This window comes from Pithys albifrons, chromosome 6 (genome assembly GCF_047495875.1).
Source record: "Pithys albifrons albifrons isolate INPA30051 chromosome 6, PitAlb_v1, whole genome shotgun sequence".
NCBI classification, from domain to species: Eukaryota; Metazoa; Chordata; class Aves; order Passeriformes; family Thamnophilidae; genus Pithys; species Pithys albifrons.
Window position 1 is genome coordinate 18,756,708 of NC_092463.1, and position 23,377 is coordinate 18,780,084.

The 23,377-nt window shown below is 38.4% G+C and overlaps 1 protein-coding gene across 8 annotated transcripts in view; it reads right to left on the reverse strand.

Moving 5' to 3' along the window:
- Window positions 1–21,743, reverse strand: part of GPR65 (G protein-coupled receptor 65) — a 31,064-nt gene extending 9,321 nt beyond the window's left edge. The window contains exons 1-4 of one of the 8 annotated variants that reach the window (XM_071557713.1): window positions 21,649–21,743; window positions 19,873–19,951; window positions 18,841–19,327; window positions 8,521–17,253 (exon numbers count right to left, since the gene is read on the reverse strand). In XM_071557713.1, the coding sequence (XP_071413814.1) occupies window positions 16,092–17,132 (1,041 nt within the window). In that variant the 5' untranslated portion in view covers window positions 17,133–17,253; window positions 18,841–19,327; window positions 19,873–19,951; window positions 21,649–21,743 and the 3' untranslated portion in view covers window positions 8,521–16,091. Of the gene's footprint in view, window positions 1–1,202; window positions 1,458–8,520; window positions 17,383–18,840; window positions 19,328–19,872; window positions 19,978–21,648 lie in introns of those variants that run through there. The other 7 variants (XM_071557710.1, XM_071557709.1, XM_071557712.1 and 4 more) reach the window with 7 other exon arrangements.
- Window positions 21,744–23,377: the final 1,634 nt, after the last annotated feature.

The following is a 23,377-nucleotide window of genomic DNA, read 5'->3' on the forward strand; positions in this document are numbered from 1 at the left end:
ATGTATTTTCTTGTTCTGTTTTGAATAGCATAGAGTGAAAATTATTGGGATGTGTTTTTCTTTTGGTAAATTACATAATCCATTATTCTGGAAAAAAGATTGTGCTAGAAAGAAATTATGATAATAATGATAATAGTAATAATAATAATACTTGTGTTGGTGGCAGTTATTGAGAACAATACTGAAATATATTTTGAGATTAAAAACTAAGCCTGGTTCAGACACTTCAAGATTCTTGCAATTACAGAGTTTGAAGCTGAAATCATGTTTTCTCAACAAGGATTTATATTCCCAACATCTGAACATACTGCTGGTCCTCCTGACATCTTATTGATTGGTTCCGTTTTTGTTGCTGATAAGCACTGTTGGCATTATTGACAACTACAGACCATGACAGATTCAATACTGCTTCAGGTGAGAGCATGCATCCTCCCTGCATTCAGCTCTGCACCTGATTACTATTCTTAGGTTGCAAAAGGGAAAGATGAAAGACATTTTTCAAGGTTCTTGAAAGAGAAATATGAAGAGTACTCAAACCCCCTCATTTCCTTGTTTTAATTCTTGATTTCCTTACTTTGTCTGATAATGAGAAAATGGCTTTAGTCTGTGGGCAGAAGTGATGAAAAAATAAGACAAAACAGTTGTGTGCATTTTTAAAGCAATGACACACTTTACAGAAAGCACAAAACTTCACAAGGAGCAGATGCATTGAAACAATCTTTGGACACACAACTATGTGGAGTTCTAAACTAGGGATTAGTCTCACTAGGTGATTGTCTCCTCTTTCTCTTATTTACTGTACTGGCTAGTGGAAATACTGAGTTTCAAGTTTTTTTATCCTCAGAAGACTTTGGTAACTAATTAAAGGAAGCTTTAGATAAGAGTGATAACAGACTATATGCATATAAACCATTTCTGGAAAATTCTTTGTGTTTCTAATGATGCTCTGAGACCCTTTGACAAAAACTGTAGTCTGAGTATTCATTGCTAGCAGTAGGATCTACAGCTAGAGCCAACACATCTTTCATCTTCTCTCCTGTCATCAAGGAACAAATTCCATCGTGGCTCGATATCTGGAGTCACAGTGTGGAAGCAGAAAAGGTCAGTGGCTGATGTCACTGATGTGTTAACAGATGAAGCACCCTCAGCAATGGTGGCTACTAAGCCTTTCCAAAACTTCCTGTGAATTCCTCAGTACCCACCTGGGGAAGGTTTTCAGCTCTGTGTGCAGTGCTGTCCACATGTCTATTCCACAGCAGCCTGTCTGTCCTTATACCTGTTCTTCCTTGGTAAGCTGCACTTAGAGGATAAGAAAGCAACGATGTGTTGACTCCTGAGGGATCGGGAAAGACTTTTTGTGTATCTTGTATCCAGCTCCGTGGTCAATAGCTCAGAGATTTTTTAAAACGGTGTAGCTCATATAATTATTGGAGCACCTCACTGCAATGCTTCCGTATCTATAAAAGCATTTCAAAGCAAATAAATATATTTAATATTTTTCTCATTGCTACTCATATCTGAGAATATGAGGGAATATCTCAGCAATGAAAGCTGATTTCAAATTAGCCAACTTGATAGAAATTTCTTCATATGAGACTTATGAAATGAGACTAATGAAAAAACAGCAGGGAACAATTCTGCAGTAGAAGTGGATGATGGAGTCATGTGGATACAGGGATATTTACTTTTAATTTTAAGGTTCTAGATGTAGATTTCATACTTATATGTTACAAAAGCATTATTGGCTCCTTAATTAGGTTTTTAACTCATGCATAATTAACTTGCACTGGTATCCCCACAGCATGATTCATGGCTGAATTTCTGAAACATGGTTTCATTTGGTGCCCTATTTTTTATTAAATGCCTTTTACCTTAACTATCACTGCAATAAGTGAATGCCTAAATACAGCTTGTGAACTGTGTATCAGTCTTTGCTGAGTCAACAGAACTAGTGGAAGACTCTCAGTCCCCCGAACAAGAAACACAGTAGATGGTACAGGACAAAGAAATAAATTATTTTTTATTTTAATGAACAGAAACCCATCTCATTCTCTGCAAGTTATTTTTATCCCTGCCTTTCATTGCAAGGGGAAAAGCATCCTGCTTAAATAGGTAGTTGTTATTACTGCCCAACATAGCACCCTACAGTTACTCTAACTGTGTTTATTCACATATAATTAATAATATGATGTAAGAGCTCAGCAAGATTCTTCTCATTATCCTTCATAAATGAGAGGAAAATGAACTAGCAGTGATCTACCAAAAGCTAAAGCAGTGTGTGGGAGAACAGTATGGTGCTAAAAAGTTAAGGATCTATCCTGCTGGCCCTCTCAGGATGCATATGCCAGTTTTCCAGCGAGTGTGCACCAAGCAGAGTGCTGAGTGACACCAAGCATTTACAAGTTGGAAGCTTTCCTGAAATAAAATTCTGACTTGAGCTGATGGAAAGAGTCAGAGCTCCTCACAGTAGCAAGAGGAGGCTTTACTGTCCAAAGGCTATCTTCCTAACAGATGTAAAGCTGCCTCATTTAACTGAAAATATCTTCACCTTATGCCCAAGTTTCTTCATTTTTATTTAAATATAAAAGCAGACTGAGAGCTTTAGGTGGGTTTCCTGGCAGGCAACGAAACCGAATTAAATAATCATTCTTCTAGTTAAACAGTGAAGCAAAAATTTGACTTTAATGTTTTGTCTCAAATGGGAGTTTCATTTTGAGTTTTAAAATGGTAACATCTCCAAAATATTGGGTAAATTATAAAGAGAATGCTGGCATGTTCGTTTCATAAAAAATGCCAAAAGAAAGCAATATTGTTTTTATGAATATTGTCTTCTAAATTACTTGTCCTAAACTGATATGAATTCATACATATGTTCTAGTTATCTACTTTTTTTAATAAATATTGTTTTTATTTTGCCTGTTTCCAAAAAAGGAAACAAGTAAGAAACACCAACATTTACAATGCTCAAAACCAAAAAGAAAGCCTCAAAAATAGGAATTTATGTATGTGTAGACAACCTATCTCAAGGAATTTTAAACAGTCATAAATGATTCCTTTATGTCCATATGTGCATTTATGCTATAAGCTATTCTATGCAATACTTCTCTTTGATCTGAAGGTTGGAGACTTGAAGCAACTGGTGAATTTTCAACTGGTCCATAATCTGAAATATTATATTATGCCAGAAACATGCAGGTATGAGGCTTAGGTTCATGCAGGGAAACAGAGGTAAGACCTCTATGCAGAGGACAAGCCCCTACAGCCCATCATGACCTCATGGTCTCCACATTATAAAAGTCTGTAGTCCTTTGAATGTCCACCTGGAGCCAGAGTTGTGAACTGCCCAGGTCATAGATCCTGGCATTATGATTCTGATTTGAAGGCTGATAAAAGGACATTTTACAGGATTCTGACTCAGACAGGGGAAATCCCTGGACACCAGTGAGGCTGTCTTTCCTTGGAATTTTGGGGTGCTGGCAGTGTGGTGGGATGTCACCAGTGGCACTGCTCATAATGGTGAGGGTGGTTACAAAGGCAAGAACCAAGATGCCAGAAGTGTGAAGTGCAAAGTTCTTCTGTCAGGTTTTGGGGAAAGGCAGATGGGCCAAACTGGAATCCCTGTAACCAAACTCCTACTAACTGGAACTGCCAGAATTCAGAGATGAACCCACTGACATTCCAAAAAAGTGCCTCTGAAGGCAGGTAGAAATGAATGTGGCTTCAGGACCTAGGGACACCTCAACCATGAGAGAAACACAGGTTTCTCAGATGCCACTCAGCCAAATCCATACTATGACTAAACTTGTACTTTTCTGAGAAAAGCTGATTTATCTGGCTGTAGCAATTTTTTGAAATTCAACCTGAATTTAGAGCATGGTCATAGCATTCTAATGTAAAGGTAAACAGGTGGTGTTTATTTTAATAAAGAACTTTTAATTTTAACCCCAAATTTTCTAAGTTACTTCAGGGAACTAACTAACAGGGAGACAAATAAACCAAATAACAGGAATAACAAAAAAGGGGAAAAAACACAGAAAGTTGCAGTAAAAAGGAACCTGGGTTACATTACATCAGTTTATTTTCTTATCACATATATATAAGTCTTCATGGTGTTTGGCCCTGAAGTTCAATCAAGCTCTAAGAAAACTTCTCTGCATGCTGCTTGTGGCTGCCATTGTGGTAAATGTGTCCTTTGTGACCCAGCCAAAATACCGATACCTAGTGAGCTTTTTGTTTCTCTTCCCCACACAACATGATACCTCCATGTACTCTGCTGGGGCTCAGCATTGCTTGTGTTAGTAGCAAAGATGTGAGGAGATTTTTTATAAATATATTTCAGGATATATAAGGGAGCAAGGTGGAGCAATATAGAAGAATAAACTTTGGAAAAGAAAAAACAAAGGAATGAATGTCAAGGACTAGGGAAATGGAGGCAGAAGAAAAAGGAGGAAGAGAAGCCTAAGGTTCAGATTGGATGGATTTGTGCAAAATAACATTGAACCTTTTTTTTCTTTTTTTTTAGAATTAATGATTAAGCACATATGATTGAACCAGCAAAATGAGAGTTGGTGATGTACTACAGGACATTATTTCCACTTTAGTGTCAAGAAGAGAAGTACATACAGTTCAATGCAGGATTTATTAGCTTTAATCCCTTGTTTTAGTTGCAGACATTTGGAATCATCTCAGAGTATTACATTATTCAACTGTCATTTTTTTATATGAATAATATAGCTTAGAATAAAAGCTGAGCACATGAAACAAAGTTAATAAATGCTGAGGATTTAATTAATTCTATACTGCTTCCTGAAACACATAAATCACTTTGACATGAAGACCAAAATTGTTCAAAAAGATAGCTAATTAAGGAATATTTTTATTTACAGTGATGTGGAAGAAAATGACTCCAGTGCAACAACTGAAAGGTTTGATCATTGAGAAAACATGCAGATGAAAATGATGATACTTCAGAGAAGTGAATGTCTGCAATAAAATAAAAAGGTAAAGCACACATCTCTTTAGGGGAGTTATTCAGCCGTACAAAGCATATTCTGATGTATTTTAGGGGCTGACAGTAAGAGACCTGTAGCTTTGTGAACTCATTCGCTATAAATGTCAGAGGAGAGGAGCTGACCAATTGCAGAATGAGTTTGAACTGTTGTGAAATGTGTCATATCTGTCCTGCTGTGATGGATTGAATGTAGTGTTTTGGCATACACAGGGGAACATTACAGCAAATCTGAGTGAGAACTGTTAATATCCTGGAATGGATGCCCATCCCAAGAACAGTTAGGCTAATACACGAGAAGAAAAATGCTACAGGGATAAGTTTGGGGATGAGGGGCTCATCAGGCTAGAGACGTTTTTAGAAGTACAGATCCCTATTAGGCAGTTAAATGCTGCCCTGATGCCCGATCCCGTCAGATCTTGGTAGTTCAGCACGGTCAGGCCCACTAGTACTTGGATGGGAGACCTCCTGGGAATACCAGGGGCTGTAGGTTCTAGTCCTGAGGACTTCACTGTCACCATCCAGGCTTGCTCAGCTGTAGCAGATGAACTGTAGGAGTTAAAGGGTGGGGCCAGTTCTGTGCACGCTGTGTCTCACCTAAAAAATCCACTGCGCAGGCTGGAAGGGCACACCCACGTGGGGAGAACCCTGCCCAAATCTTCGTTCATGAAGCCCAGCCATACAGACACCTGTTGCTTGTATATGAATATCTATATTTATATTGGAATAAATACTGTGAAGAAACGAGACACAATTGGACAAAAATTTGTTACAAAGAAAAGTAAGCATAGACAGCTGTTAATAGTTCTGGGCTGGTAGAAATCTCTCAAGGCTCAGTGGTGGGCCTTCTGGTTTTTGCTCTTGGGTCTGATGATTCACAGCCTGACATCTCAAGGCAGAGGTTGAAAGGATCATGATGGGTAACCCCAGCTGCATGGGAACTCGGGGCACAGTGGCCAGATCTATTCCCAAATTCCCTTTTTATCTGTATAAGAAACACATTTTTAAACTAGGGGTGTTTTTTTGCTTTTCTATAAAGCCTGGCTAAACAGACCAAAATCGCCACCTAGTGAGGTTAGTCTCTCAGCTCACTCAATTCACACAAGCCTGTAAATACAACTGAGATAATCAAAATATTCCATTGCATTTCAGTGTAAATGCTACAAATATTTTGCAGGAAAAAAAATTAAGTATTTAAGGAAAAATGTATTCAAGCACAGGGATTCCTACCACCTCTCCCTGCAATCATTAAGGTGCTTATTTTATTGTGTTCAGAGTGTATTTACAGGAATATTGAGTGAACAGGGAGATTTAATGTCGGCATTGGGTGTGTTATGCCTCCTGCACAGGTAGTGCTTCAAAAGTTCTCCAAGTTCTTGATCTTGGTTTCTCTGAATGAATTGCTAAAAATAAACAAACTGTGTAATTGGCTAAAATCCCAAAAAGTATCCAGAAGTGGTTTCACTTGTAATATGTCTCTAATGATTTGAAGTGAAGGTACAACAAAGAAAAGATAAATCTACAGGTACCACATTAGCAAGTTTTTGAAAAGGCTTCCAGCTAAATCCATTCTGCATGTTTCTTTGGCTTGATCTGAGTGACTGAACAGGCATTTAGAATCTGCAAATCTCTTCACAGCTTTCAAATCATTCTTCATGTTTCCACTTTCTATTATTTCCACCCTGACACACTATGTAAGTTGCTTCCTGTTACAGTGAAGAAATAAACTATTAAGGTTTTAAAAAAAATGCATAGCAAATCACTGTTAAGATTTTATTTTAAAATTAATTAAAGGTAAATATACTATATTTTAGATTACTTTTCCCCACCCTACATTTAGTCTTTTAAAATTTACATTGTAAAGACTCAGTGCAGTTATGAACATAAACCACCAGAAAAAGGGAAAATACACAAGAACATCTGAATAAAAGAGCTGTGACTTTCAAATAGCCACATGAAAGAATTCTGAAGAAATCATGAGTATAAATAACAGTGAGACAGGAAGAATCAGCTGGGCTTTTTATCAGATAGTTGTTTTCCTTGACTTGCCTTGGTAGACATAGTGTTGTGGTGCTTACTGCTGATGAATATTTCTAGATCTTTTTGAGACTGCATATGCCAGGCTTATTTAAAATCAGTTTTTGAATCTACTAGTGATGCAATAGGGATAAAAAAAACTTCAGAATTTGGTTTTTTCCTTTCCAAACGGGGCTAAGTTTAAGCTGCTGAATGGTACTGCCTAAATTTATTTCATGCTTTCCACAGAAATAAATCATCGTCTAAGTGTGAACACTACACTTAATGATGAAATATACTACTCAGACAGAGCATGGGGGATTATCACAGCTGCAAAATTCAATGTAAGGTTGAATGTGGAGTCACTGGTAATGTCTTCACAATACACTGTAGTATCTTACTCCTTCTGTTATGAGGTCCCAGTGATAGGTGAACAGGATTAAGACAGTGTGTTGTGAACAAACAGCCATCAGATGGGGAAGGAGGACTAGCACTGATCACACCAAAACTGGTGTCCAAGAAATTATATCTGTATTTCGCACATTTCTGCACTAACTCTGTAACAAATGTGAATGCAGCATTGTTTCCCTGTACAACATCTTACTATGAAGCTTTTTCTTAGGTTGGTTGTGCTCCACAGAACCTGTAGATTCACATACACTGGCTGAGCTGCCAGACAGTGACAGGTGCTCGTTGTCTGTGTGCCAGGAAGGAGAGCTTACTTTGGCCTGCATGGGGTTACCAACAACACCTCAGCAGTCAGCGATAGTTTGACCTTTTCTTTTTTTCTTTTTTTGTTTGGTTTGGTTTTGGTTTTTTGTTTGTTTGTTTGTTTTGTTTTGGGGTTTTGTTTCTGTTTTGTTTTTTTTCTGCTGCTGTACATTCTGAGAAGGAGCAAAAACTTTGGTTGAGTGTAGATTATCTATTGGGTTGCACTGCAGGAGGATAAGCAAAGAAGATGGTGAAGCCGTGTGTTTATTCTCTCATTCTGAGAATACAGTGAATCTCAGGAATTGCTTCATGGGTAGCTGGCACAGTTATAGTTCCTTTTGCTCTCCAAGAATTTACCTTCCTCCTATCTAAGAGTCCCTGAGTCTGCTAGAGTGAAAAGGTAACTCAGAAGATGAATTGCCTTAAGCTAGCTCACTTTGGTAGACACAGGAGATGTCATATGTGAAAACTGGTGCCTCAAATTAGGATACTAGCAGGAACAGTGGGGAAAGGAGTTACAGGGAACAAATTAGAGGGAACAAGTTAAGGGAAGCAGAGGAAAACAGTGGGGATGAGCTGTGTCCTGAAGACACTGGCTGCCCAATCTTATACCCAGTTGCTCTGTGTCTATGTCATGTGAAAACGGGCAGAAAGGCAAAGATTTCTTGTTCCATCTGTATTTATATATATATATATATATATATATATATATATATATATATATATATACATATATTTTTTGGCTGTGTGTCCCCAGAATATCAAAGCCTTTTAAAGCCCAAAACAGTCTGTTCACATCTCACCAAAAGAGACCCTTCACCAGACAGATTCACCGCAATGGACAGGACTTTTGATATTCTGATATGGGGACAGGACTTGATAGCAAGGGAGAAATTTCTCTGTAAAGTTCTCTTACAAGTTATATCGCTGCCAGCACCAGAAACAAACCAGACTAACTTGCAGTTCCCGAAATAACATTTTTTAATACAATTATGTGACAAATACTACAGGGTCATGTTGTCGGTGATAACAATTAACTGCATGATGGCACTTTAACTAATAACAAAAACCCAAACCCAGAAGCACACTCCACAAAACAGCACAGCAACCTAAGCCTCAATACAAAACTCAAGCAACACCCCGCTCCATGACAGACCAATTTACGAAGACTCCAACAAAATCTAAATATGCTCGGTAAACACAAAGCAAAAAGAAATAATGTATCTGCTTCCCACTAACACACATTTTAACTCACTAAGAAAAGGAACTGCATGCCTTAAAGAAAACCATGAACCATGAGTTAGCAACAAAGTACCCTGCAGAATAACAAAAAAAAAAAAAAAGAAAGAAAATAAAGTAAGATATATACTCAGTAAGTTACAAGGTGTATAGCAAGGTAGCAAGGTAAAATTAGTAAATAAGGTATCTGTGGGGTAAAGGTGAAAGATGGTAATCTATGAGGTATAAGGCATAAGGTATAGAAAAACAGATTAAACAGTTGCTCACCCCTACATTGTCTGAAGGACTGGGAGGAGACAGGGCAGCTCGTTGGTTACCCCTGCAGAGATGATGGAACTTCTCTCCTCGGCTTTGCTCATGTCCGATCTCTTTTCATGCTTTTTTTCCTTAGGCAGTTTGAGTGACTATAGTCAGTAATAATTTTTGGAGTGATAGAGATGACATAGGCCTAAGGGTTGGCTCCCTCTGTTCCTGTGAATAAAGGCCATGTTATTTCCATAACACTCCATTCTTTGTTAATCCTGTAAATCTGTTGCTGGGAAATCTCATTTTGTTGAGGACTTTTGGGAAGCCACTGAGGTCTCTTTGTCCCTTCTTCTGGAACCCATTATTGTCTGACAATGGGTTTCTGGGAGTGCTCTGTCCCGGCCAGGATGGTCATCATGTCCTTGAATTGGTCTATCACTCTACAGTCTGGATGGACTGTGGGAAGCTGAAATGGAAGCTATGTAGGAGCTATGGAACCAGGAGGGTGACCAGTTGTGGATGCTGTACTGCTTTGGTTCAGTTTTCTCTGTGGCATCTAGAAGTAGTCTGTTCAAGGGAATATACTTGTTTTCATTGGAGTTGTCTTTTACAATTTTTCCTTCTTTCTTTGCATCTGCTGGAGTGGAGCCACAAATCTCTGCAACTTCCCCAGGAAAGACAATCTCATCTGTCATGAATCCTCAGTCTCAGTAGTTCATTTCATTTAATGATGTGAGCCTAAGAAATACTGTCCACACTTACATTGATGAAATCAACTGCATTTTCCTCACAGTGTCCTCATGCACATAGTTCAGAGTGTGAAACAGGAGACAATGCAGAGATCTCTCTTTTAGACTGTAGTTTTCTGGACTTAATACTTGTTGCGACATCTGCTAAGGTGCAATCAGAAGAAGGAAACAGAGATGACAGTTTTTCCAACAGCTGAACATATCCCTCCTCTGGACTCACTTCAACAGGTCCATGTCCTTCCTGTGTTGGGAACCCCAGAGCTGGATGCAGCACTCCAGGTGGGGTCTCACCAGAGCAAAGCAGAGGGCAGAATCCCCTCCCTCACCCTGTTGGCCTCACTGCTTTTGATGCAGCCCAGGAGAAAATTGGCTTTCTGGGCTTCAAGTACACATTGCTGGGTCATGTCCAGCCCCTCATCCACCAGCACTCCATAAAGGTTATATATGATTAGAAATTAGTACAGTATCTGGCTGTGCTTTTACCCAGTTTGTCACCACCTCAGTTGTTCATCCAGCAACAGATCTTGACTTTACCAAGAAAAAAATTGAAAAGATTTTTCCCCTGTTCTGAATCTTTAACCAAGCAGTTGCTATAGCAATATAATTTCTCAAAATACTAAAGTAACAGCTTCTGAGAGTTCTCTGCTCCTGTGAGACATCTTTTTTTTTCCCAATTTTTCTCACACTCCATTTAAAGAAGCTGTGAGTCTATTCCTATCAGCAAAATATCCAAAGTTAATTTTGAAAACAGAATAAAAAAGGGATTGACCTAATTTCCTTTTTTTTTTTTTTGCAACTCCCACTGTTTTAGCATTCCCAGGCCACATTAGTGATATGATGTGTACACTCTGATGTTCAGTGAGAGATGCTATGGGATATATATTCTGCTGTACACAGGCTAGATAGATGCTGTAGGTGATACATTGCTGACAATGCCTCTGGCTTGGCACAGATGAGAATCTGACTGTCTTGTTCAGAGTCTTTGTAATTCACCTATCATATAATTTAATATTTTCCTTACTATTTTCTGTTTGGGTTTTGCTGTTGTGAGGGGTCTGTCTGTTCTTTGGTTGGTTGGTTGGTTGGTTGGTTGGTTTTTTGTGGGTTTTTGTTTGTTTGGGGCTTTTTTGGTTTTTTTGTTTGGGGTTTTTTTGTTTGGGGTTTTTTTGGGGGTTTTTTGGTGTTTTTTTTTTTTTCAAATTACCAGTCCAGAATAGGCTTTATGTCTTTCTAGGATATTACAGGATTTTAGGTAAAATATTTTGGTTACTTTTAATTCATCGCTGAACAGCCAAAACTTCCCTGTGCCAACTTAGGCTAGTGATTTGCTAGTAACGCAGCCATTGTGGTGCAGCAAGAAAAGAAAAACTTTTATGATAAGCACAAGGTGTTTCACTTTCTTTCCCCTTATCAGTGCTAGAGCATCACTTATCAGATTCTGCCTTGGATCAGCAGCACTGGGGACCCTGCAGGTGCAGAGGAGTTGGTGGGCTTGGGCAGGAGGCAAGCTGCCATCTTGCAGGGCTTGGGGACCACTGGGAGCTGCTGTCTCATTCAGAAGGAAAACCCTGGCAACTGGAAGCACTGGCCTGTGGGTGCAGCAGCTGCCCCTGACTCCTGCTGAGCTCAGAGACCTTCTTCCCTGGAAAGCTCAGAGCTTTCCTTCCCTGCGGCCTTGATGTGGGCAAGATTTTCTGCTCCCGTGGTCATGCCAGTCCCAAGCGGCCTCATACTCCTACCCATATTTTCTCTCTATGCTGTGTGGAGGTGAGAGCAAATGAATAATTTGGTCCTTTACCACCTTAGCAAATAGAGAAATTGACTGATGGTGACACTGATGAAACTGGTAATTAATATGGAAAGTGGCACATGGCTAAACTATGGCCCAAGAGCGACATTGCTGAAGAATTACCAGAGTGATTTCAGTAGCGTCATTCTCTGTGAATGGAAACAGGAAGTGGAATATATTACTCTTATAACTCAAATTCACACTTTCTTTAACCATTTTCAGTGATTTTGAAATTAGATCCATTAGACACTCAAAAAAAAAAAAGAAAAAACAAACCAACAACAACAAAAAAAAAACAAACAAAAAAGGAAAAGAGTAGGCAGGTGAGTCAGGACTGACTGCCTTGACATTAACAAAGTGAAGCTTATGTGTAGCTATATCAGAAAAGATGTGATGCAAATGATGCAGGTTGTGTCTGATAGTTGGACTAGATGATCTTAAAAATCTTTTCCAACCTTGATGATTCTAAAATTCTAAAAAAACCCAGATTAAATGAAGCCTGAAATACCACCAGCCAGGTCACCACAGTTCACTGAAAAAAACCCAACTTACAAAGCTGAGCTATATATTTGCTGGACATTTGGCAGATGGATTCTGCTATAAGTGAATTATTGATAAACAAATTCACTTCTGCTGTTATTAAGCTGACAGCAGTATTGTTTGGCACTGACGTTTCATACCCTGTGGGTATTAATTAAATTACCATCACAGCCCTTTTGATTATCCATATTCTTATTATATGGATTCAAAGTGAGACAGGAACTGAGACCATACACTAATGTTTTAGGCATGGTCTGTGAGGAAAATGGAATTTCAATGCATGCCTTTTTTCTTGTCATTAAATACACATTTGAATTTCATAAACTCTCTTCTGTAAGGAATGCCCTTGCTTTAGGAAGAGTTCCTGTGGATTTGCACTTGTTTTTTTGCCTGCAGAGCCATCAGGAATTTTAAGTGGAATATTCAATAACAATAATATAAAACATGGATTAAAGCCTGGATGACATTTACCATGTCCTATGCCTCCTGTAACACTTCGGTTTTAAACAGAACATATATATTCACTTTCATACGGTAAATTTGGCCCAATCGGGTCAATAAAATTTGGAGAGAGAATGAAAAAAAGTGTAAATTTTGAAGTTATGTATGAATAATGAAGTAAATTCACAAATGATTGAAGTATAGCACATGGTAGTCTCTACATCTAGAAGTTTCCTCATTTCTCCAGAGGGTTGTGATTTGAACACACAGATTGAGCTTTTTGGAACAATCTAAGGAATTAGGTACTACTTATATTTTATTATCATAAAGGGATAGCACCCTGGACTTATATGAGCTTTTCCTGTAGCCCAGCCTATGGGCCAGCCATTGTCATTATTTTTCTCTATCTTGAAGTGAATCTTCAACAATGCAGGGAGGTACTATAGGAAATGATGCTATGAAAAACATCCACACATCCCAACGTAAGCTGGTCCAAGCCATGGCTTTCATGAGCATTGGTGGAATGTTATAAAAATACTAAATCTCAAGGTCAAATTTTGTGAAAATTAAGCTTTTTGCAGAGGTTCAGGGCTCTGAGTTTACCTACAGTGTCTGTGGTCTGTTCTACCACCTTGGGGATTGCCTGCCTGTGCACAGGCCAGTGCTGACATGGAACTGCTGTCCCCAGCCTTGTGCTTTGCTGATCCCAATCCTGACTTCCTGACTTGGCTTCCCAGTTTGACCTCAGCCATACCTCATCACTACAGATTTGTCTGGTGGTCACAGACAGTTGGGCAATAGCGGTTACCTTCACTAGACCTGCTCTGTGTGTCTTGCTGGGGTGACATGGGACTATGTGGCTTGTCAGGGACAAGGCTGCCCAGTCTTCCCCTGGCTGTCACCCTTAGGTTCTCGCCCACTGCTCCTTGCACAGCAGCCAGCTCTCCCTAGTCCCCGACACACAAGTTAAATTTGGCTCAGTTTTGTTGCTTAAATTTAATTTTTCATTATTCTTTATTCTGTAAATTAATTCTTAAATTATTTAAATAATTAACAAATAGAATTAACTTTCCAACTTTTCTGGCATGTGAAAGATCTAAAAATGAACAACACAGTTCTTCTTTCCATGAAGTTACAGTGAAGTTTTGTTCTGCTTTTATTCCAGTGCATTTCATTATAACAGTGAAATTTCACATTCTGTTGCAAAATGCATAGGTCAGCACAGGCACAAATCTGTGGTGAAGTAATTTGCACTGCTGCTTACTTAATTTTTCCTCCATAATATATAAGAAGGAACTACAGAAAAAAAAGACCTCACCAAAACCAAACCACATCAAAACAAAATCCAGCAAAAGGAAACAAAAAAGGGAAGGGAACATATTTTTCTAGAGAGGAAGGCAACATCCAGAACAGTGACATACGCAGTTCATAGGATCACAGGACAACTGTGTTTGGAAGGGACCTCAGGAAATCTCCAGTCCAACCTTATGCTCAAGGGAAGATCAGCTATGAGGCTAGACCAGGTTGCTCAAAGCTTCGTTCAGCTGGGTCTTAAAACTTCTCAGGATGGAACACACGAAACACCTTGGTGCAACCTGCTCCACTGCCATGTCAGCCCTCATAGTTCAAAAGTTCTTCCTTAAATCAACTCTGTCCCTTCTTGCTTCAAGTTATGCACATAATGTCTTGTCCCTCCTTCTACGAGCTCTTGTGAAGAGTTTGGCTCCATCTTCTCAATACCCTCTTTGCAGGATGCAAAGCCACCACCAGGTCCTTCAACATTTCTTCTCCAGGCTGAACAAGTCCAGACACTACAGCCTGTCCAGTGCCCATTTCAGAATGTGAAATTCATTGAAAGTACAAATAGACACACAAACTGAAACTCATGAAAACCATGGAAGTGCCCCTTGTAATGAAGAAATTTTTAATTTACACACAGAGGAATGTTCTCATAAGAAATTTCTTATTGCTTGTGACCACTGTATGCACATACTCCATATACAATGACAGACCTAGAAGTGTGCTGAAAAGTGGTGGTCAAAATCTTTCCACTACACAGACTTACTAGAAGGAGACTTTTTTTTTTGATGGACTGAAAAATTCTTCCCCTAGGAAACCAAAACATCACCATTACCAAATATTCTTCCTGGCAATTGAACAAAGGCAAAAGTGTAGAGAGATGAGAAAAAAAAGAAACTTTCCATTGTGATTTAACTCTTTTCAGGGGGTCAAGTGCCTGCTGCTAACAGGGAACCAGGCAGATGTTTCTGGGGCCTGTGCAGGAACAGGTCCCTGAATTGAGTCACACTTTTAATTTGTGCTAACACAATTCTTTCAAAATGTGGGTTCTTTTGCTTCCATTCTCATTGTTTGTTGGTACATTCATGTTCTTTGCAGGTTTGTCAGTTTTTCTGGTTGGCTTGTTGCTTAATTTTTTAAAAATTGGCAGACAGATAGCCTGGAAATCTTGAGCTGAGGCCTCCAGGTACAGGTAAGTGAATGGATATAAACCTTCCTCTACTGACTCTGAAAATGTAACCACACTCCAGATTTCAGTCATAATAAGCAAGTCTAAAGGCTGGCCCTTTACACTGTGATGAGGTGAAACCTCATTTTTCAACCCTTTTCCTCCCTCCATTTATCAGGAAAAGTTTCACCTGAATTAAAACACCGCTGGCTAGAATCTGGTTCTTTATAAGCACTTGAAGTAATGAATCTATGAATGATATTGGTATAAAACTGCATAAAATACAGTTATACATTAGAACATATATTTTTCAAAGGAAACAGAAGTTGAAAAGCTTAAGAGCACGTAAGTACCAATACACATGATGTAAACAATTTTAAGAAGTGGCTGATCTTAGGTGTATGCTGAAAAAGAGTTTGAGCCTTCATTGAAACACAGGAACCATCACAGCAGCATTAATTGCACCATGAACTCAGAGACAAATTCACCACACTCCCGCTGTCTGCTCCTTTGTCAATCAGGACAAGGAGGACTTCAGCCTTCCTCCAGCTAAGTACATGTATGTCCACATTGTGGGCTAGGTATCAAGCTGCAACAGGAGGTAGTTCTGTGGGGAATCCTCAGTAATTCTATCAATGTGCCAAGATTATCCTTCTTGACTGTGCATGTGTTTGTCAATGATTTAGGTACCATACCCCATTTAAAGATATGTGTTGACATTCCACTGATTTCATTGACCCTATAGTAAGTTCTTATTGGCTCCAGCTACTGTTTTTGCTTAGATTGGCATCTCTGACTTTTGGGCTATTTCCTAGGTACAAACTTGAGAAGAATTTTCCTTTCTTTTCCTTACAGGTTATCCAATTTTGCTTTGAATGCACTCACTCAGGCATTTTTGACAGTGTTGATTTCAAAGGAAGTTCTGTAGGGGCTCAGTGCACTGCTTTTTGTAGGAGAAATGCTCAGAACGTGGTCTTTCACTTGGTCTTCCTCATGCTTTCGTAGGTTCAAACAACACCTAAACATATTCAGAATGTCTGTTCGTGAAGTTTCACTCACAAAGCAATAAAGAATAGGATCCGCAATGCAGTTCAAACTTGTTAAGGCCTGTGTGATTCTGTAAACCTTATACATCAACAGCGAAAAATATTGGTCAGTGGTGGAAGGTTCTTTGATGCTGCGAATAAGCAATATAATGTGATAAGGAGTGAAGCAAACAATGAAACTTACTGCAATATTCAAAATAAGTTTCCTCACTTTTTTCTTTTCCTCATCTAGTGTGGCTTGGTTACACTTCACTACTTGGTAGATTTTATGGTAGCAAAACACAATGATTATCAAAGGGACCAAGTACCCTGAGCATACTCGGAGTAAATTTATGTGTGCCTGCCATTCTTCCAGGGGGTACTTTTCATAACATAATGTATGATTAGTGGAATTGCAAGGATCACTGAATACTTCTTTGTTCAGCAATATGATTGAATTCAAGATGCTCTCCAGAAGCCAAACAATTATGCTGACAATCACTGAAAATCTTCTTGTGCGCAAGTGCTGGAACTTCAAGGGGTGAACTAACGCCAGGTATCTGTTAACAGAGATGCAAGCAAGGAACGCAGTGCTGGTGTAGAAATTCATATACATAAGGAAGGCAGAAATCTTACAAAGAAAGGCAGGGAGCCTCCAGTCATCTCCATTCCAGGCATAATCAATCCACAGAGGTAGAATCAAAGAGTACAAAAGATCAGCCAGTGATAGGCTAAAGATGTAGACTGCTAATTCATTCTTTTTCCTCACCTGAATGCAAGATGCATAGAGGGATATGCTGTTGATGGGGATACTGATTATCACCACAATGCTGTACACAAATGGAAACAAATACTTATCCAGGGTGTGGTCATCATGGCATCTTGAAGTGTTGTCGTTCATTGTCCACCCCTAGTAGTATCTCTGGGGTAATTCCAGCCTGGATCCAATAAAAACCCCTCTCTAGTCTGATGTATGGTCATCTGTTAGTTCTTCAGGACCTGGTTGACAAGATTCCAGCCTTCTGTTACCAAAGAAGAAAAATATCAGCTATAACACTTCTGTTTGTTTTTATGGGCTTCTTGGTGTGTTTTTTTAGAAGAAAGAAATGGTGTTTGTAGATCAAAGGTTTTAAACACTCCTGGAGTTAGGACTGCATAGGAAGAGGAACCCAAAATCTCAGGTGTCAAAGTCAGTTATACACAAACTTCTACAGAAGAAGCAGGATGAGTAGTTAAGACACTTCTAGAGGTGGGGTGGTGTCCTGCAATCCCAGGTCCCTCTTGTGGGAGAGCTGAAGGAAATCAGTAAGTGGATAACAAATACTAGAAGTTCACTTTCTATTATATAAGCACAATTTGGGAACATGAATATGGTAGATTTCTTATTTCAAATAACCTCCTCCACTAGAAGTCAATGGAGAGACAAGGATAGAAATACAAGGATTCAGGTACTGCTGGATGTTGGGATATGCTCAGAAGAGGAAAATGTGTAACTGGCATGTCTCCTTATTGCAAATCTCTTGTCCCATTGCATCCTCAACATCCCTGCTTCCTCTCTTCTCTTTTGTATGTGATCCTTCAAGAACATGCCATCACTTGTGCTATTCCAGAAAACCTTACTGCATGTCCCAGAAACCCTCATGTGAAAGAAAGCTGGCAGGCGACTGGGTTCCTGCATGCACAGAAGAATCTGCTGAGTGTCCCTTTCACTCATATGAGGTGGAGACTAAGAGGAAAATATTTCATTTACATTTCTTTCCTCTAAAAATTGCAGCTGCCATACATGAGCTACAAACCCATTAACAGTTAAGCTTATCTGAATCACTACCAGAGCTGTTGGTATCAACAGCTTCAACAAGAATATCCCAGTACTAACTGCTTCAGAGACTGCCTGCAATTACTCATCTGTGCTTTGAGCCTGGACTGCCAGCAAGGGAGGTGAAAAGGCCGAAGAATGAGCATGTTGCAAGATAGCACATCTGCAACTGTCCCTACCTAGGAAAGAACTCAAACTGAAAATAACTTGTATGCAGGAACTTTCTCACATTGTAAGAAAAATTCAGCCTTTTATGGGTTTGATGTGTGTGTTTGTGGAAATTTGTGGGTTTATAAGAGAAACCCAAGCAGGTTTATTGTTTCTGCTGAGAGGTTATTATATGGATCCCTTGTCCATAAAAACCCTTTCATGCTTACTGAAAAGGAGCAATGCCAAAACTAGTCAGAAAGCATGTATTTAATTCTACCAGCCACTGCTTTATTTGATGAAGTTGGCTAATTTTTCGCAGTTAGAGCTAAATTAATTCCCAAGCTCAAAAGACAAGGAAAATTCATGAAAATGACTTGCCAATTTGGTCCACTGAGGAGCTTCACTTACACGGGGACTAATTAAAAAAAAAAAGGCAGTGTCTATATTTAAGGTAAATGTGAGATGTCTGCATTTTAGTGGTTTAATAAACCCACATGGTAAATAGGGCATTGTAAGCTTACCAGTATAGGTAAGTATCTCAAATTAAAAATCTAGCTCTAGAAATTGGATCCCGAGTCTTTGCTGACCCACTTCAAACAGACCAAAACAAACAGACCAGATGAGTAAAAGATAAAATACCTACCTCTTCTTCTAATCACATTTTAGCATCTCTTTTTCTGTGACAGGTTTCTTCACGTCTAACAGGGAAACATGCCCTTTCAGAAGCATGTGTGTAATGCAGCAAGTGCATGAGGCATTGTTTACTAGTCTTGTGACAGAGACACTGGAATTCCTTCTCCCTCCCCCATAAACACTTTCTCTTTTGTTAGTTGTTGTATTACAGATTCATCATCCTTACCAGCCCCTAACTTGTCTCCATGTCACTCACAACAGCTTGCCTCTTTCATATCTAGTCACTGGCCGATATATCAGTTTTCTCATACCACCTACCTTTTCTGCTTCAGCTTTCTCATTTTAGCTCATTGTTTCTAGGAGTTTTGCTCTGTTGATTTCACTGATCATAAGGTAAAACACTTGTCCTCAATATTGCACTTGTCTGAATAAACCACGTGTTCTTTGGGGCAAGACTTTGCTTTGTTCTTCTGCTCTCTGCCTCAAGGAACTAATATCTGAAGATATAATTGGTTAATGACAGGCTGGAACACTGAAGATGAAATTCAAAACAGTGAGCTGAGACCACATGAAATTTGGCATCATGGAAAGTTTTTTCTGTCCTTCATATTCACATGTCACTGCACCCCATCCTTTTCTTTTATTTTTAACCAGTATGTTCATTTGTTTCCATGAACACAGCCCTGGAGGCTTTTTAACATTGCCCAGGTAATCCGTGCCCCCACCTTGATGACACATTGATGGTACTTATACAAGGACATGCTTTCCATGAGGATAATAACAAGAAGTATGTCATTCTGGCATGTACTGATGACCTATACTTTAGTGTGTCAAAGAGCCAGCAAATGAAGCATACCTCAAGGCATGGTGCAGTTTCTTGCACAAAAATATGAAAGTAGAAAGCACTGTTTTTCTTGATTACAACAAGTTTCACTCAAATTGCTTGGGGTCTTATTTCAGTGGAAGCAGTCCACATTGTACTTCCTTGCTTAGTTGTTTTTCTGATAATTAAGACTTTGTAACGCAAGATGATTCTGCTTACCTGAATGCATTCCTAGGTTTTCTCTCAGCTAGTGAGTGTACCTGCTGGTTTTGCCCATGAGGATGGTATTGGCTTAAAGCTATCCTAAAAAAACAATATTTAATACTTTTCCCCAGTGAGTGTTATATAAAAAACCCCAACCAACCAGCAAAAACAACCAAACAAAAAACCCCCAACTATCAAGGAATTTCTGTTTAATGATATAGTCTAATGATTTGACTACCATGGTCTATACTTGTGACTTATTTTATAGACTGGTTCTGGTATTGCGTTTCAAATGGAAAAAAAATATTCTTAACAGTAACTTTTTTCTTTTATTACATTATTATTATACTTCCTGCCTCTGTCATTTTGCTACAGAAAACCCACTGTACAAGAATTCTGAAGAATCAATAAGACATAAAATTTAGAGAAATGGACCGGAAAATGTTACGCTTCAAGTAACGTATGCAAACAAGCCTGTAAAGAACTCTTGTGAAACTTTCTAGAAAAAAGTAGTAATTATGTATTGTATTTGTATCAATGCATTTGTACAATATCTTCTTCAAATTCAAAGAGAGCTTTACGTAGTCTCTCCATTGATGACATTTTGAAAGTTACAAAGTAAGTAAAAGGTAAACTTTTATAAACATAAACATAAATACTGTTATCTGTAAACAACTTTCTAGTGGAAGAAAGGAACAATGCTGCAGTAGCTGCTATGCTGGTGATACTGTATATCAACCATAAGATGTAAAGACAGACAACTTTCCTGATTTCTTTTTATCTCTTAGAGCAAATTTCAAAAAAGTAAATTGCTTTGTGTTCTCAAAATAAGTTCTATTGCCAAGTTGATTTCCTCAAGTACAAAAGATATTCTGTAGCTGAGTCTTTTTACCTAACAGGCAGATCTCGAAGCTCACTTCTGAAAAACTTCACAGTTCAGGAGAACTGAAATATACCTTTCAGTAACATGGGCTTTTTTTGCTTAAAATGAACTGTGTTTTCCCCCAAGCAACACTAAATTTCACCATGGGTATGCATGAGATTCTATACAGACTCAAACAGGTCTAAAAAAACCTCAGCCTTTTTAACTTGGAAATACACTTTATGGACTGTTCTATTGAGCATAAGCATTCTGTTAATGTGAGCAAATAGAGAAAAACCCCCACATGTTATTTAGGATGTAGGCCATGCAGGCAAGTATTATTTTGCTGTATCATTATGCATCATGTTTTCCTCTATGCATGCAGAAATATATACAAAATATTTTCATGTACATGATATTTGGTATTCTAAGCAGCTACTTTTACCAGAGCTTGTTTTTCTGCTAACCTTTAAGCTTTGTGTATACTCATATATATAGCACTGAGTATTTTTTTAGTGCCATGAAATAAGCAGTAACAGAAAAGCTATTGGAACCCCCTTGAGGCCTGAAGTATGTTTTGCAGTGATGGGACAGCTCAGAATACTAAAAATTCACCCCCAAACACAGTTCTTCTCCATTCCGATCCCCTCTTGTAAGCATCAGATATTTTGATCATGGCAATACCATTACAACAAACAAAAATCAAGCTGGCATATCTTCCCTAGTTCAATCTTTTAATGTCATTTGACCCTTAGTCTGTTTCAGTTGTACTGAGATTGAAATAATCCTTCTCTCAAAGAAATCTGTTACAGTCCCTTTTGCATCCCTTCTTTTTGTTGTATGTCAGCATCACATTAAGGGAGAGGTAGGTTGAAACTTGTACCAGAACATAAGTTTTGTATCTGACTTTTTGGATTTTGAACACTTACCTAGGCAGACATGTGTCCCTGGGTAGCAGTTTCCCTGTTGTGCCATTGGTGGTGTACCCCGTGTCTGCTTCTGAGAAAGTGTCTGCTTCTGCTTTATCAGATACAAGACAGGAAGCTGCTCTGAGATGAGAAAACGGTCACACATTTCTTAATCTGTGGCCTCCTTTTTTTTCCCTCACCTCCCCAATTCCTTGTTAATGACATAGTCACAAAGAGATATACCCAAATGATAGTAGCAACCTTGGCAAATCTAGGAATACTTTAGAGAGTTTATAAAAGTTTAATTGCAAATATTGCCTAATTACATGAGCACAGTATATTTTAAACTCGTTAGCTAGGAGACATTACATTCTGCAGACAAATCAATCCAGAGAAATAAAAGACCATGTTTTATTTCTGTTTACTTCTATATGTTCAAAATATAGCATCTTTCTTTTTTACTTAAGGATAACAGAATTTTATACATTGTGACAGGCTGCATATTTATGACTTTTTATATAAACTAAATCTGAGGTTGGATGCAGCTTTCATAGGTGTGATTCTTTTAGCAGGTTATTCTACTCAGATAGGTAGAAAGTTTTTACATAAGCATAGCTGTCTTTCCCCTCTGTGATCAGAATAATTTATTGTGTGTAGTTTTCCTTAAATTCTGTTTGGAATGATACAACTCTTCAAGAAAATAGGTACAATTTCACTTTAAATGTACATCTCTTGAGTAACACAAAAAACTGTCCTGTGATGATTCAGATGCTAAGAAGAAATGAAACAGATTAACAAATTTAAAAGCTGTAAAAAAACTGACTTCCTTAAGAACAATACCAGGCAGTTCTAAAATATTTAACCATTGGATCCAGAGATTCAGTTCCTTCTCTTTTTTTCAGTCAGACCATGACTTTTCCATCCACAGTTTTTTTATTGATGTGCATGTTATATGAAACCTAAGTTATAAAATGATTCTATACTTGTGGCCATTCTCAAACTCTTACCATAGCCCTCTCCAGTTTGCTGAAAGGGAGGCCACTTGGTTAGATTAATTTCTAAAATAAATTTCAGTCACACCTTCATTTTCATTGAGAGAAAAACCATTAGACAAAGTTTACAACTTTCCACCTGCCTTTTCCTAACATTGTACCTACTAAGAACAGTCTCTGGTGTGCTGGCTCCGCTGTGTTGTTGAGGATCTTTACAATTTGTTGAAGAAATGTAAGTTCTTATAATTACTAAAAATAGAGAAACATAGTCGAAACATTTCTACAGTTCTTCACTGTAACAACTGATCATGGAATTGAAAGATCAAAAGAGGCAAGAGAAGAGATGATACCTTTTATACATTCTGAAAGTAAAGATATATGTAAAAATGAACTTTTGACTGTGTCTATATATAACAATTTAATTTTTGATGTAAGCAGCACAGCTCTTCAGGGTTTTCTGAGACTGGGACATACACAATATCTCAGATCAGGTATCTTGGAACAGCAAGTGTTCTTAGTGTTTGCTGAAATTAATGTACTATCAATTAAAGAAAAGAATTGAAACAGAAAAACATTAACAGTGGAAAACTATTTTATCTAGAAAAGAAACAATAAATAAGTGCTCAATTATTCTATTGGATATATTTGGGCTAACAAAGGGTCCAGATCATATGTCCTTGGACCCTGAACAAATGTGTAAAGGAAAAAAGGTTCAAAGCAAGGTCAAGATTCTTAAGGCAGAATAAAGTTCACGGAGT